The following is a 12,939-nucleotide window of genomic DNA, read 5'->3' as shown; positions in this document are numbered from 1 at the left end:
AAAAAAAAAATAAAAAGGTAATGTACAGTCCTACTATGAAATATGCCAGCACACTAAAATCTTATTGTCTGCATTCTTTCACTTGTTAGCAACTGACAATGTTCAACAAGTGTTTAGTAAACAATTTGAATTGTTTGAACTGTTTGGATAGTGGGAGGGAACATGCTTATTCTTTCACAGGAACTGGGTATTGTTGACAAGGCTATTAGAAATTCTGCATTTATAATTGCACTTCAAAAAGGTAGTAAAGAGCACCTTCTTGAACTGTTGTAGTCCAAATGGTACAGGTAAACAATGCTGTTAGAATAAGAAATAGAAACAGGATTTGTCTATTCAGCCTCTCAAATCTGCTCTGCCACAGAGCTTAGCAGGAATTTTAATTGATCAGACACCTCACGTTCACTTTCCTGCACTTTCTTCAATCTTTCATTCCTCTACTTAAAGAATCTACCTATCTCAGCTTAAACTTTTATATTAATTCATAGGATGCAGTCAGCATTTATTATCTCCAATTGCCCTCGAGAAGGTGATAGGGTGCTTTCTTTAGAGTTGCAATCTGTTCGGTGCAGAAAAACCCACAATGCCTTAGAGGGAGTTCCACTATTCTGACCCAGTAACACTGAAAAAACAACCATATAATTTCCAAGTCAGGATGGCGAGCAGCTTGCACATTGTGTATATCACGAGAACTCTGTCCCCACAGTTCTCTGTACAAGGACTTTACAACTCTCAGAATTCTTCATTTGTCTTGATTAGCACCTCTTAATCTTGAGTCTATGCCCTCTGGTCTTAGATTCTCCCATGAGGAGAAACATCCTCTATACATTTACCTTGTCAAGCAACTAAGGAAACCTATATATTTCAATGAGTACTAGCCTGTTTAACATTTGCTCATAAAACAATTCCTACACACCAGTATCATCCTAGTGTACCATCTCTGAAATGCCAATGAAATATCTTTCCTTAAATAAGGGGGGCAAAACAGTTCACAGCGCTCCAGATATGGCCTCACCAGTACCTTGTACAGTTGCAATAAGACACCGCTACTCTTATACTCCAACCCCTTTAAAAAAAGGGCCAATATTTAATTCGCCTGATTACCTGCTGCACCTGTGTGCTAGGTTTGTGTTTTGTACAAAAGTATCCAAGTTTCTGCAGTTTTCCTCCAATTAAACAATAAGAAACCTCTTATCAGATCGCCTTTGGCTGGGAGTATTTTGTTCTGATAATCGAATGCGGGATAATAGTTTAGCCAGGCAGCAGGACCTTGCGATCTTGTCCAGATAATCTGAAATCCGGATAACAATGCCAGATAATCGAGGTTCCTCTGTACACTGCACTTTTGTTCTCGATTTCAAAATGAAACTTTTTATTTCTCCATATTGCACTCCATTTGCCAACTTCTGCCCACTTACTCTACTTGTCAATATCTTTGTGAACTGTTTGTATCCCTCCTGCAAGCTGCAATTCCACCTATTTGTGACATCTGCAAATGTGGCTATAATCAACATTCCTTTCCTTCCTCTAATTATTAATAAATATTGTGAACAGTTGTAGTTTGTGCATTGATCCATGTGGAACTGGTCAGAAGTCACATGACACTAGATTATTATCCAATAGGTTTGTTTGAAATCAAACTTTCTGAAGTTGTGAAACTCCACTGATTACTCCACCAACCTGAAAAATATCCCATTATCTCCACTTGCTGCCCATTAGCCAATTTTCTAACCATGCCAATAAACTACCTCCAACGTTGCAGAGTCTTGTACTGTTGACTGAACCTTTTAAAGGGGTATTTTGTTGAACACCTTCTGGAAATCCAAATTCAATACACAGTGATAATCCACTGGTTGAAACTCCCCCCCAAAACTATACTTACATTTATTGATCAGTGCAGTGAGTGGAAGAGTTGTGATGTCATGTTGTGGTTGTACAAGACATTGGTTAGGCCACTTTCAGAATAGTGTGTTCAATTCTGGTCTCCCTGCTAAATAAATATGTTGTGAAACTTGCAAAGGTTCAGAAAAGATTTACAAGGATGTTGCCAGGGTTGGAGGGTTTGAGCTATAGGAAGAGACTGAATAGGTTGGGGCTATTTTCCATGTTGTGTTGGAGGTTGAGGGGTGACATTATAGAAGTTTATAAAATCATGAGGGGCATGGATAGGGTGAATAGTCAAGGTCTTTTCCCCAGGATAGGGAGTACAAAACTAGAGGACATAGGTTTAAGTTGAGAGGGAAAACATTTAAAAAGGGGCAACTTCACACAGAGGGGTGTGCGTATGGAATGAAATGCCAGAGGAAGTGGTGGAGGCTGGTATAATTACAACATTTAAAAGGCATCTGGATAGGTATATAAACAGGAAGGGTTTACAGCGATATGGGCCAAGTGCTGGTTAATGGGACTGTTAATTTAGGAGACGTGGTTGGCATGGAAGAGTTGGACCAAAGAGTCTGCTTCCATGCTGTATATTTTTATGACTTAACTAATAAGTTAGTTAGACACTATTTCTGAGGTCACCATGCTGACTCTGCTCGATTAGATTACGAATTCCCAAAAGTTATACTATTATTTCCTTAATTGATTCCAATACTTTTCCAACAATAGATGTTAGGCTAAATCGGTCTATAGTTATCTGCTTTTTACCTCCTTCCCTTTTTGAATAGGGGTGTCACATTGGCAGTTTTCCAACCTTTGGTACTTCCCAGAATTCAAGGTTTTTTGGAAAATTAAAATCAATACATCCTCTATCTCTGCATTTACCTCTTCTAGAAATCCTAGGATGCAAAGTGTCAGCGACAGAACTTATTTGCATTTAGCCTCATTATTGGACTAATTCTACTCATGCAATGGTGATGGTAATGATTGCCTCCCCCATATCTTTTAGTGTTAATAGGATGTTCAAAGACTAATGTAAAATCTGTTTAACTCTGACATTATTTCCTTGCTCCCATAACCATTCCTCAAGATTCATTTTCTGAGGGGTTTAGATTCACTTTGACCTCTCTTCCTTCTTATATATTTAAAAATATAAGTTTTTATATTACTCACTCGTTTGCCCTCATTGTTTATTCTCTTTGTAGTCCTCCTTTGCTCGATTTTGAACTGATCACAATCTTCAGACCTATTACAGACTTTTGCCTCCTTAACTGCCTTTTCTTTCAATTTAGTACTCCACTCAATTACCTTGGTTAAGTATGGTTCGTCTGTCCCTCCTTCATTACTGACAGTCACAAACTATCTGTCTTGCTTGCTTACTGATCTTTCCTGCTAATCCACCTTCCCAGCTCACTTTAGATAAGTGCATTCTCATTTTATTGTATTTCCCCTTAAGGTAAAACAGTTGTTTTAACCAAAAAAGGTTTCTGTCTCAAAAAGAATATTAAATTCTAACATGATATGATCACTACTTCCTAAGGGATCATTTTCTTGGAGGTCATTTATTAAACCCACTTGTTATCCAATATCAGATCCAAGACAGCTTGCTCCCTGGGCAGGCCGGGTGGCCGCAACCTGGGGCAGAGACATGCCTGGAATAACAGAATCCCTAGTGTCGAGACAGGCCATTTTGGCCCAACAGTTCTACACCGACCCTCCAAAGTGTAACCCTCCCAGACCCATTTCCCTCCCTATTACTCTACATTTGCCCTGACTAATGCACCTAATAGAGACATCTCTAAAACATAGACCAATTCACCTAACCTGCACAACTTTGAAATGTGAAAGGAAACCAGAGCACCCAGAGGAAACTCACGTGGTGAACCACCCACAGAAAGACACTGGGTCAATGTGCAAACTCCACACAGACAGTTGCTAGAAGGCTGGAACAGAACTTGGGTGCCTAGTACTGTGAGGCAGCAGTGCTAATCACTGAGCCACCGTACCACCCTTGTTACAACTGTGGCATATGGTAAAGGAATGTAGACTGGGTAAAGAGTTAGATGTTCAAAGTGCAGAAGGTCAAACCACTCTAGGAAGTATTATTGGGCAAAAGGATGAGGTAATGAAGGACCGTGACCACGGGATCAGGTGCCCTGAAGCCAATTTCCCAAGGCTGGGACACCAGCTATGAGGCCCATAACAGCAGGCTTATTCACCCATCCCAGGGGTGATGCCATCAGAACCCATCATCCAGGTCTCGGCACATGTCCTGAAGAGGCTCCACGATATGTTGTTCTCAAACTATTCCTAATGCATTTAAATTCGCTGAGTTAAGTGCTCTTTAATTTATTAACCCAGTCAGTCAACAAGATTAAAATCACCCACAATTCTTGCTCTATTCTTTTTGAATGCTCGTATTTGTTGACTTTCAGCTTTTCCTACACAGAGTGGCTACTGTTGAGGGTGCTGCTCGTGTTCTACTCATACCAATGCCTTCTTTCTCTTGCTGTGTTTTTTTTAAAATCTCATAATAGTGCTATCTCACCATCTTTGCCATTCCAAGTGTCTTTTCAAAAGGTCAAATGTCCCTGAATGTTAAGTTCCCAGCTTTGATCGGAGTAATCATGTTTCTATAATGGCTGAGAGATCATATTCATTTACCTTGATTTGTACCAGTGTCTATCTCATTCCAACTTCTTTGTACATTAAGATTCAAAGCCATATGTTTCTTCTGTTATCAATTTCCCTGCCCTTCTTTGGTTCCTTGGTGCAATTTGATATTCATACATTCTGTTCCTTCCCGTTTTCTGGGAATCATCAATCCAATCACCAATCGGCAATCCTACCTTGTCCTTTATCTTTGATTTTATAATTTTCTGTGCAACAGTGGTTAGCACTGCTCCCTCACAGCACCAGTGACCTGGGTTCAATTCCACCCTCAGGCGATTGTCTATGTGAAGTTTGCCCATTTTCCCTGTGTCTGCATGGGTTTTCCAGATGCTAAGGTTTCCTCCCACAGTTCAGAGTAGTGCAGGTTAGGTGGATTGGCCATGCTAAACTGTCCAAGGATGTGTAGACTACATGGATTAACATGGGAAATGCTGAATGACAGGCATAGAATAGGGAGGTTGGGACAAGGTGGAATGCTGCATCACAAGTTTGGTGTGGACTCACTGTGCCAAATGGCTTGTTGCCTTCCAAACTGTAGAGATTCTATGATAAACAGAACCTGTTCACTAGTATTTAGCTTAAGACTTTATCTACAGCCCTAGTTATGCCACGTGCCAGAACTCTGGCCCCAGCATGATTCAGATGGAAGCTGTTACATCAGAACAGTTCCTACCTTTCCTGTGCCACCGTCCCATGAAGTCAAACCCATTTCTCCAACCAATCTTTGAGCCAAGCATTTAAGTTTTTAATCTGTTGACCCTGTGCCAATTTGCTGGTGTCTCAAGTAGTAAATCGGAGGTCATCTTTTGGTTCTGCTTTTTAAAATAGCCCCTAGCATCTCACACTCCCTCAGCAAAACCTCTTTCCACCTATATCATTGCTACCTACGTGAATCATTCCCCACTTACTCCAAGCTCCTCTACACCCCAGATGAGATATCCTGAAACCTGATACCAAACATCCAATTTAACCTTTGGGACACTCTATTCAGAGAGTCAGGTATATTCACTGACTGTACTATCCCTGATTACAACTATGTTTCCCTTTCTCATTCTCTTAAATAGTTCCCTCTACTAGAGGGGTCTGGTCAGTTTGCTCATCTTCCCTACAGCCCAGCTCTCATCTACAGAGGCTACGGTAATCATAAGCCTGTTAGACAAGCTCAAAGGATCAGGCTCCTCCACTGCTACTTGCTTGGCTTGTAATCACACCCTCCTGTCCCTGACCTTAGTCTAAGGGGTGTAAACTGCCTTCTGAAACAGTGTCCAAATAAATTATAAAAAGAGGGGATTGAAGACTAGCTTGTGAGATGCAATAGAATTCAAAAGGATGGAGATGTTTATGGAGCCTCCTCCTCAGGGCAGTAGCTTAATTGACCAATAAACATTCACAACTAGAAGTGACAGGACTGTAGTATTTTGATCTTCTTTATTGAGCTATCCTGCAATCATCCACCTTATAGTTTGCCTCTTTCATTAACTGGCATATATGTAATCCTGTCCTGCAAGGGAGAGCATGAGAGAGTGACAGAGATGGCTGGAGGTGATTTATGCCTCAGGTGAGGGGAGACATTAAAGGAGAAGACCTCTTAATAGTAAACTCAGATGGTGCAGGAATTCAATCCACACTATTGGTATCACCCTGTATTACAAACCAGTCAGCCAACTGAACTAACCAACTGCCAGCCTGTCTTGTACCTTCACTAGGCTGGCATTTTGTTTTATCTGTAGTGTGTGTTACTCCTGCAATGCTCTTCCTCCCTCTTCAGTAAGCGAAGAGCCAAATCTGCCTCAAAATGATAAATGGTTGAGTGAAAGATATGCAGAGCGATTCCACCACAAGCCAATACTTCCATACTCCATGTACCTGATTGAATCATAAAACCCTGAGTGTGGAAGTTGGCCATTTGGCTCATCAAGTCCACACTGACCCTCTGGAGCATCCCACTCACTGGATGACAATTAAAGAATCCCTAAAGTGCAGAAGCAGGCCATTTGGTTCATCACGTCTACACCAACCTCCAAAGAGCACCTCACTTAGACTCATTTATGTACACTATCCCTGTAGCTCTGCATTTCCTATGGTAATCCACCTAGAGTACACATCCCTGGACACTATGGGTGATTTAGCATAGCCTGCACATCTTTGGACTGAGGGAGGAAACTGAAGCATCTGGAGGAAACTCACACAGACACTGGGAGAATGTGCAAACTCTACACCAGACAGAACTTGGGTCCCTGGTGCTGAGACAGCTGTGCTCGCTGATAAATGGCACACATGTAGATGGTGCCAATTAGGTCAGCCAGCCACAATAGGCTTCAGCGTTCATCTGTGCATGGGTTTCAACTGACAGCAGGTCTGTGTGCTCAGTTTCTCTCTCTCCGCCCCACCTTAAATAAAAGGCTTCCCCTTTTGGCTTCAGTTGCTTCCCCTGACGCTCCCTCCTGACTTCTATCACCAATTTAGTCTTGGCCAGGGGTGCAGGTGGCAGCGTGAGTTGGCCCTGCATGCAATCTGGTTTTGTTCCACAGTACTGCTTTTGAGACAGGCAGCTGCAGATCTTGTTGTCCGTCAATGGTGCACTTCAATGCAGTGTGCACTCATTATTCTACCTAGTGGTGGCATTCACAAGTGAACAATTGGATAAAAAAAAAAGGTGCAAAGCTTGAACACATTTGTTTGCAGAGAATCAATCTGGTCTTGTTGGTAAGGTGATGGTGGAGTAGGACACTCCAGCTGGAGCTCTTCCATTCTGCCTCTTCATTTTTATCCCTCTCCCTTCTGTGGGTTTTCTTCTCTTGTCTTCCCAGACTCTCGGCTTCGTACACCCACCTCCTGACTCCTGGCCTCCAAAACTGGGTCAGGTGCGCGGAGTGGAGACACTAATTGAATTGAATTTATTGTCACGTGTATAGAGGCACAGTGAAAAGCTTTGTCTTGTGAGCAATACAGGCAGATCACAGTTAAGTAGCATAGATAAGTAAATAATAGGTAAACAGCAGCAAAAAACAAAAACATAGGCACAGGTGAGTGTTAAGAGTTTGAGTCCATTCAGTATTCTAACAGTAGGGTAGAAACGGTTAGTTATGAAACCAGCTGGTGCGTGTTCAGGCTTCTGTACCTTCTCCCCGATGGTAGAAGTTGTAAAAATAAAACACTGCCAGGGTGGGCTGGATCTTTCAGAATGCTGGAGATCTTTCCTTGACAGCGGACCTGATAGATGGAAGGTCAGTCTTTGTGATTGTCCGGGCCAGGTTCACCGCTCTCTAACCATCTCCGATCTTGAATGGTACAGTTGCCATACCAGGTAGTGATGCATCCAAACAGAATGCTCTCGATGACACCTATAAAAACTGGCAAGGGTATTCACCGTCATGCCAAATTTCCTCTTCCTTGGACAGCTGAGGAGACATTGTTTGACCTTTGTACAAAGTGCATTCACATGAAGAGTCCAAGAAAGCTTGTTGTGGAGTTTGACACTCTCCACTTGTTCCACCTCCATGCTGTTAATGTGTAGGGTGCATGAGTAACATCCCGCCGAAAATCAATAATGAGTTCCTTGATTTTGCCAGCATTGAGAGCTAGGTTGTTCTAAGTGCACCATTTTTCCAGGTCTTCCACCTCCCGTCTGTAGTCTGTTTCGTCACCAGAGATTCGACCGACTATGGTGGTATCATCAGCGAACTTGCATTAGTCTGGTATTTGGCGACGGAGTCATGGGTATACAGTGAGTACAGTTAGGGGGCTGAGTACACACACCTGGGGACTCCAATGTTGAGTGTTAGTCAGGATGAAATATTGTCCCCAATCTTCATTGATTGTGGCCTGTGGATCAGGAAATGGAGGATCCAGTTGCAGAGAGTGGGGCTTAGTCCGAGACCACTAAGTTTAGTAATCAGTCTCAAGGTTGAACTGTAGTCAGAGTAGGATTCTTACGTAGCTGTTCTTGGTGTCAAAATGTTCTAGGGACAAGTGAAGGGCAAGTTACATGGCAAGTTACAAGTTACTTAAACAATCCAGGTCTCTTTCAATGTATAATTTCAGTTACATCACACTAAGCTTTTGCTATAAATTCTGTGTCTTACGATCTTATACTTCACAATCACCTGATGAAGGAGCACTGCTATTGCTTCCAAATAAGCCTGTTCGACTATAACTTGGTGTTGTGTGATTTTTAACATTGTACTCATTTGAGTAAGTGACCATAAAGCTAAAGCTTTGTCAATGCAATTCTCTGCTTGTGAAAATGTACTGCTTCCAGCAAGAAGTGAGTCACGTTTCTAAGTTCAGTGACCTTAAATAAAGCAATACTTTCAAATTACCAACTGATCAGCAATCTTTTCTCCTACAGTATAAATTGTTAACATTTGTGGCAATCATTCATTTGCTTTGAAAAATCCTCAGCAAATTATCAGTGACATGTCCCACTTTTCAGCAAAATTAAAGTTTTAAAAATTACAATACACGCTATTCTAAATTGTGCATAAACGCTTTACTCTCACCTAACAGTTTAATAAAACGTTTGAACCTCTTCATATCTTAATACAACATTTCTGTATGCCAGTTCCCAGAATAGTTCCTGACTAAATTACACTTATACTGCAAAGGAAGCTATGTCAAAGTACAAAAAAGTTTATCTCAACTTTAAATCATAACTAAATTATATTTCCGTCACGTATCACCGCAGGGTGTCCAAAAGCGCTCGGCAACCACTTGTACTGTTGGAATATGGGAAACGGCGTTAGCCCCCGCGCATACAGCAAGGTCAAATTAATATTAATTGCAATAGCCAGATTACTTGTTTTAATGACCTTGTGCTGAAGAATAAATATTGGAAGTGCCCTTTCCTCTTCGAATAGATCCATGCGATATTTATGTCCAACTGAGGCAAGAAGCAGAATTGCAGTGTGACATCTGATCGCTCAATACGATGTCAATATCGCTACTAACTTTGACAAACAAAAGTCATACGACACCAGATATATAGTATATAAATAAACTTACTGGACTATAACCTGGTGTTGTGCGACTTCTGATTTAGTCCAACAGAGGCATCTCCACAACCTTTGACATAATCCGCCATTCACAAATCTCTACCTCACAGAAGCAACATGATAGGAGGTCCGTCAACAACTAATAGGTTAACGCTCCTTTGTTGCACATTACACAATGACACCCACAGTTACCACGTCTCTGCTTTCCTCAAACACTACCCAGGCCCATGACAGGGGTATGGTGCCGTTGCCCTGGCTTCTCTCACCTCTGTAATCGGGCCCCAGTGTTGAGCAAACGTCGGCCCCACGTATCATTGATGCTCGCACCGCGACTGGTGCTTGAAAAGAGACCGTTACTCCCGCACCGGGAAATGCTCAGGTCCCTGCTCCTGGAAGGGGCAGGCTGACACAATCGCTTTAGTAAGACACACTCACTGGTCACCAAGAGCCGTCCGAACCCAGTCACCGCCATGTTGCGGTTGCTACCACTGACGTCACAACCGCAAGTCCCGGGCTGCCAATGGAGCGGGGCGGGGCGGGGCGGAGCGGAGCTTCATTGACTGCATCGCCCAGCCCAGAGTCCCGAAATGTTAACTCTCTTTCATCCCTCACAGATGCTCCCAGACCTGCTCGGCTTTTCCAGAATTTTCTGTTTTGGCTTTTATTTGCAACACACACTTCTGTGCTTTCTTTTATACAACATCCTGATTGGTTGGGATTCTGTTCCTTGATTGGTTGCGGTTTCGGTCTTCTGATTGGGTGGGATTTCTAACCCTGATTGGTTGCTGTTTGGGTTTCTGTGCTCGGATTGGTTGAGGTTTCAGTGCACTGATCGATTGGCATTTGGGGCCTTGATTGGTTGGGGTTTCAGTGCGTTGATTGGTTAAAAGGTTACAGTGTTCTGATTAGTTGGGGGTTTCAGTTTCTGATTGGTCGAAAGTTTAGTGTCCTGTCAGTTTTGGACTTGTGTTCGGAATGTTTTGGTTTTCAGCGTGGTGATTGGTTAGTTGAAACTTTATTGCTGGAACAGCACAGCAGGTCAGGCAGCATCCAGGGAACAGGAGATTCGACGTTTCGGGCACAGGCTCTTCTTCAGGAATGAGCAGAGAGGTGTCAGTGCTCTCATTGGGTAGAATTCAGTGTTCTGATTGGTTGGGTTTCCAGATTCTAATTGGGTAATTTCCTATGTTTTGATTGGTTAGGATTCCAAGCACTGATTGGGGCTTTAGTGCCTTGACAAGTTGGGATTTCAGTGCACTTGATTGGTTTGGAGCTTGAGTGCCCTGTTTGGTTTGGGTTTCAGTGGTCTGAATGGTTGTGGTTTCAGCATTCTCATTGGCTTCTTTTTGCCTAAATACTGTAACATGTTAGAATAGCCTTGACTGGATCATGTGCTCGATTAGCTAATCAGAGCATTCCAATGAGGAAGCCAATCAGCAGTCAAAGCCATGAGCCAATCGGGACAGCAGGAAGCTGTCCTATTGCAGAATTGTTAGACCAAGCAGTTTTGAAATAGGTGGTAAATAGGGTTGAAGAAACATGGAACATGCTGCTTGAGAGGGTGATAGAGCTGAAAATGTGTTGCTGGAAAAGTGCAGCAGGTCAGGCAGCATCCAAGGAGCAGGAGAATCGACGTTTAGGGCATGAGCCCTTCTTCAGGAATGAGGAAAGTGTGTCCAGCAGGCTAAGATAAAAGGTAGGGAGGAGGGACTTGGGGGAGGGGCGTTGGAAGTGTGATAGGTGGAAGGAGGTCAAGGTGAGGGTGATAGGCCTGAGTGGGGGTGGGGGCGGAGAGGTCAGGAAGAAGATTGCAGGTTAGGAAGGCTGTGCTGAGTTCGAGGGATTTGACTGAGACAAGGTGGGAGGAGGGGAAATCCCTCAAACTCAGCACCGCCTTCCTAACCTGCAATCTTCTTCCTGACCTTTCCGGCCTATCACCCTCACCTTGACCTCCTTCCACCTATCACATTCATGCCCTAAACGTCGATTCTCCTGCTCCTTGGATGCTGCCTGACCTGCGCTTTTCCAGCAACACATTTTCAGCTCTGATCTCCAGCATCTGCAGTCCTCACTTTCTCCTCCGAGAGGGTGATAGAAGCAGGTACTCTTGCAACATTTAAGAAGCATCATCATAGAATCCATACAGTGTGGAAAGAGGGCCTTTCAGCCCAATTAGTCCATACTGACTCTCTGGAAAACATCCCCCCTAGTCTCACACCTTATGTCTGAAACCCTACATTTCCCATGGCTAATCCAACTAACCTACACACCCCCGGACACCACGGTGCAATTTAGCACAGCCAATCTGCCTAACCTGCACATCTTTGGACTGTAGGAGAAAACCAGAGCACCTGGAGGAAGCCTGTACAGACATGGGGAGAAGATACATTGCCACTGTGTAGCAGCAGTGCTCACCACTGAGCAACCATGCCCACATATGCTGATCCAACAGATAAACCTGGCATTTTACTCCAACATTTTTTTTAACTTGGAGCTGCATAACTAACCTGACTAAAATATCAAGGCATAGTAAGATATGGACTAAGTGCAGGTAACTGGGTTTAGTGTAGTTTGGTATTTGTTGGTCAACACAGACATGGGGGCCTATAGGGCCTGTTTTTACATTGTATGAGAACAGAATCAAATCATCAGGTGTCTACCACAGGTATCTCCACTGTGGCTGTTTATGTAGATGCAGTTTATGAAACTAATCAGAATCTGGGACCGTTTGGATAGATTATGTGAGATAAATGTAGAGAATCCTGCTCCCTTCCTAATGGGTTGGTGCATTTTCAGAATTGGCATGAAGTCTGATCAAACAATTTGCTCTTGATAGATTGAGGTAGATTTTCCGATGGCTAGATAGTTGTTATTCCAATGTAAAGGGATTTGTGCCTGTGGTCATTGTGAATCCCCATTATAGCACACTGCTAAGGGATTGCTTCGGACATTACATTTTCTCGGGTTAATTCACACCTTGAACCCTAGGAATGGAGACTTTGGATGATTCCAGCGAAATTAAGTAAAGTAGTTATTCAGGAAAAGTTAGATGATTAAATACATAGCCTAACTCCTAAGTAACTATTAAACTGACACACATTGACCATGCACATCTCAACTACAATCCTCCGAGCTCCTTAGAGCCCAAGATCTCCCAGGACCCACCCCCATGAAACTTGATGACCCCCTGTTTTAAAAAATTCTCAAGGTCAGGTTCGTAGGAGAGTAGTCTGACACAGAACAAACGACCAAGAGGCGAGTCTGCTAGAATATGGGCATTTTATTCCCCGCAGCGTCGCCACAACCAGGTCTCATACAACGGGTCTGGCTTATACTCACTCTACATGTTACCGGAACTGGGAGCCGTCAGTTCTCGTAGAGCGGTTGCCAACAA

The 12,939-nt window shown here is 43.1% G+C and overlaps 1 protein-coding gene across 1 annotated transcript in view; it reads right to left on the bottom strand.

Annotated features, from left to right (window-relative positions):
- LOC122550720 (adrenodoxin-like) overlaps nt 1-10,093 on the bottom strand; it is a 31,123-nt gene extending 21,030 nt beyond the window's left edge. The window contains exon 1 of the mRNA XM_043691870.2: nt 9,812-10,093. Coding sequence (XP_043547805.1) covers nt 9,812-10,017 — 206 coding nt within the window. The 5' untranslated portion in view covers nt 10,018-10,093. The remainder of the gene's footprint in view (nt 1-9,811) is intronic.
- Between the last annotated feature and the right edge of the window lie 2,846 nt (nt 10,094-12,939).

Source organism: Chiloscyllium plagiosum, unplaced genomic scaffold (genome assembly GCF_037043375.1).
Source record: "Chiloscyllium plagiosum isolate Xiang-an unplaced genomic scaffold, Cpla_swu_hap1 HiC_scaffold_6, whole genome shotgun sequence".
Taxonomy (NCBI): Eukaryota; Metazoa; Chordata; class Chondrichthyes; order Orectolobiformes; family Hemiscylliidae; genus Chiloscyllium; species Chiloscyllium plagiosum.
Note: the sequence above shows the minus strand (reverse complement) of the source record. Positions and strands in the feature narration are given on the sequence as shown.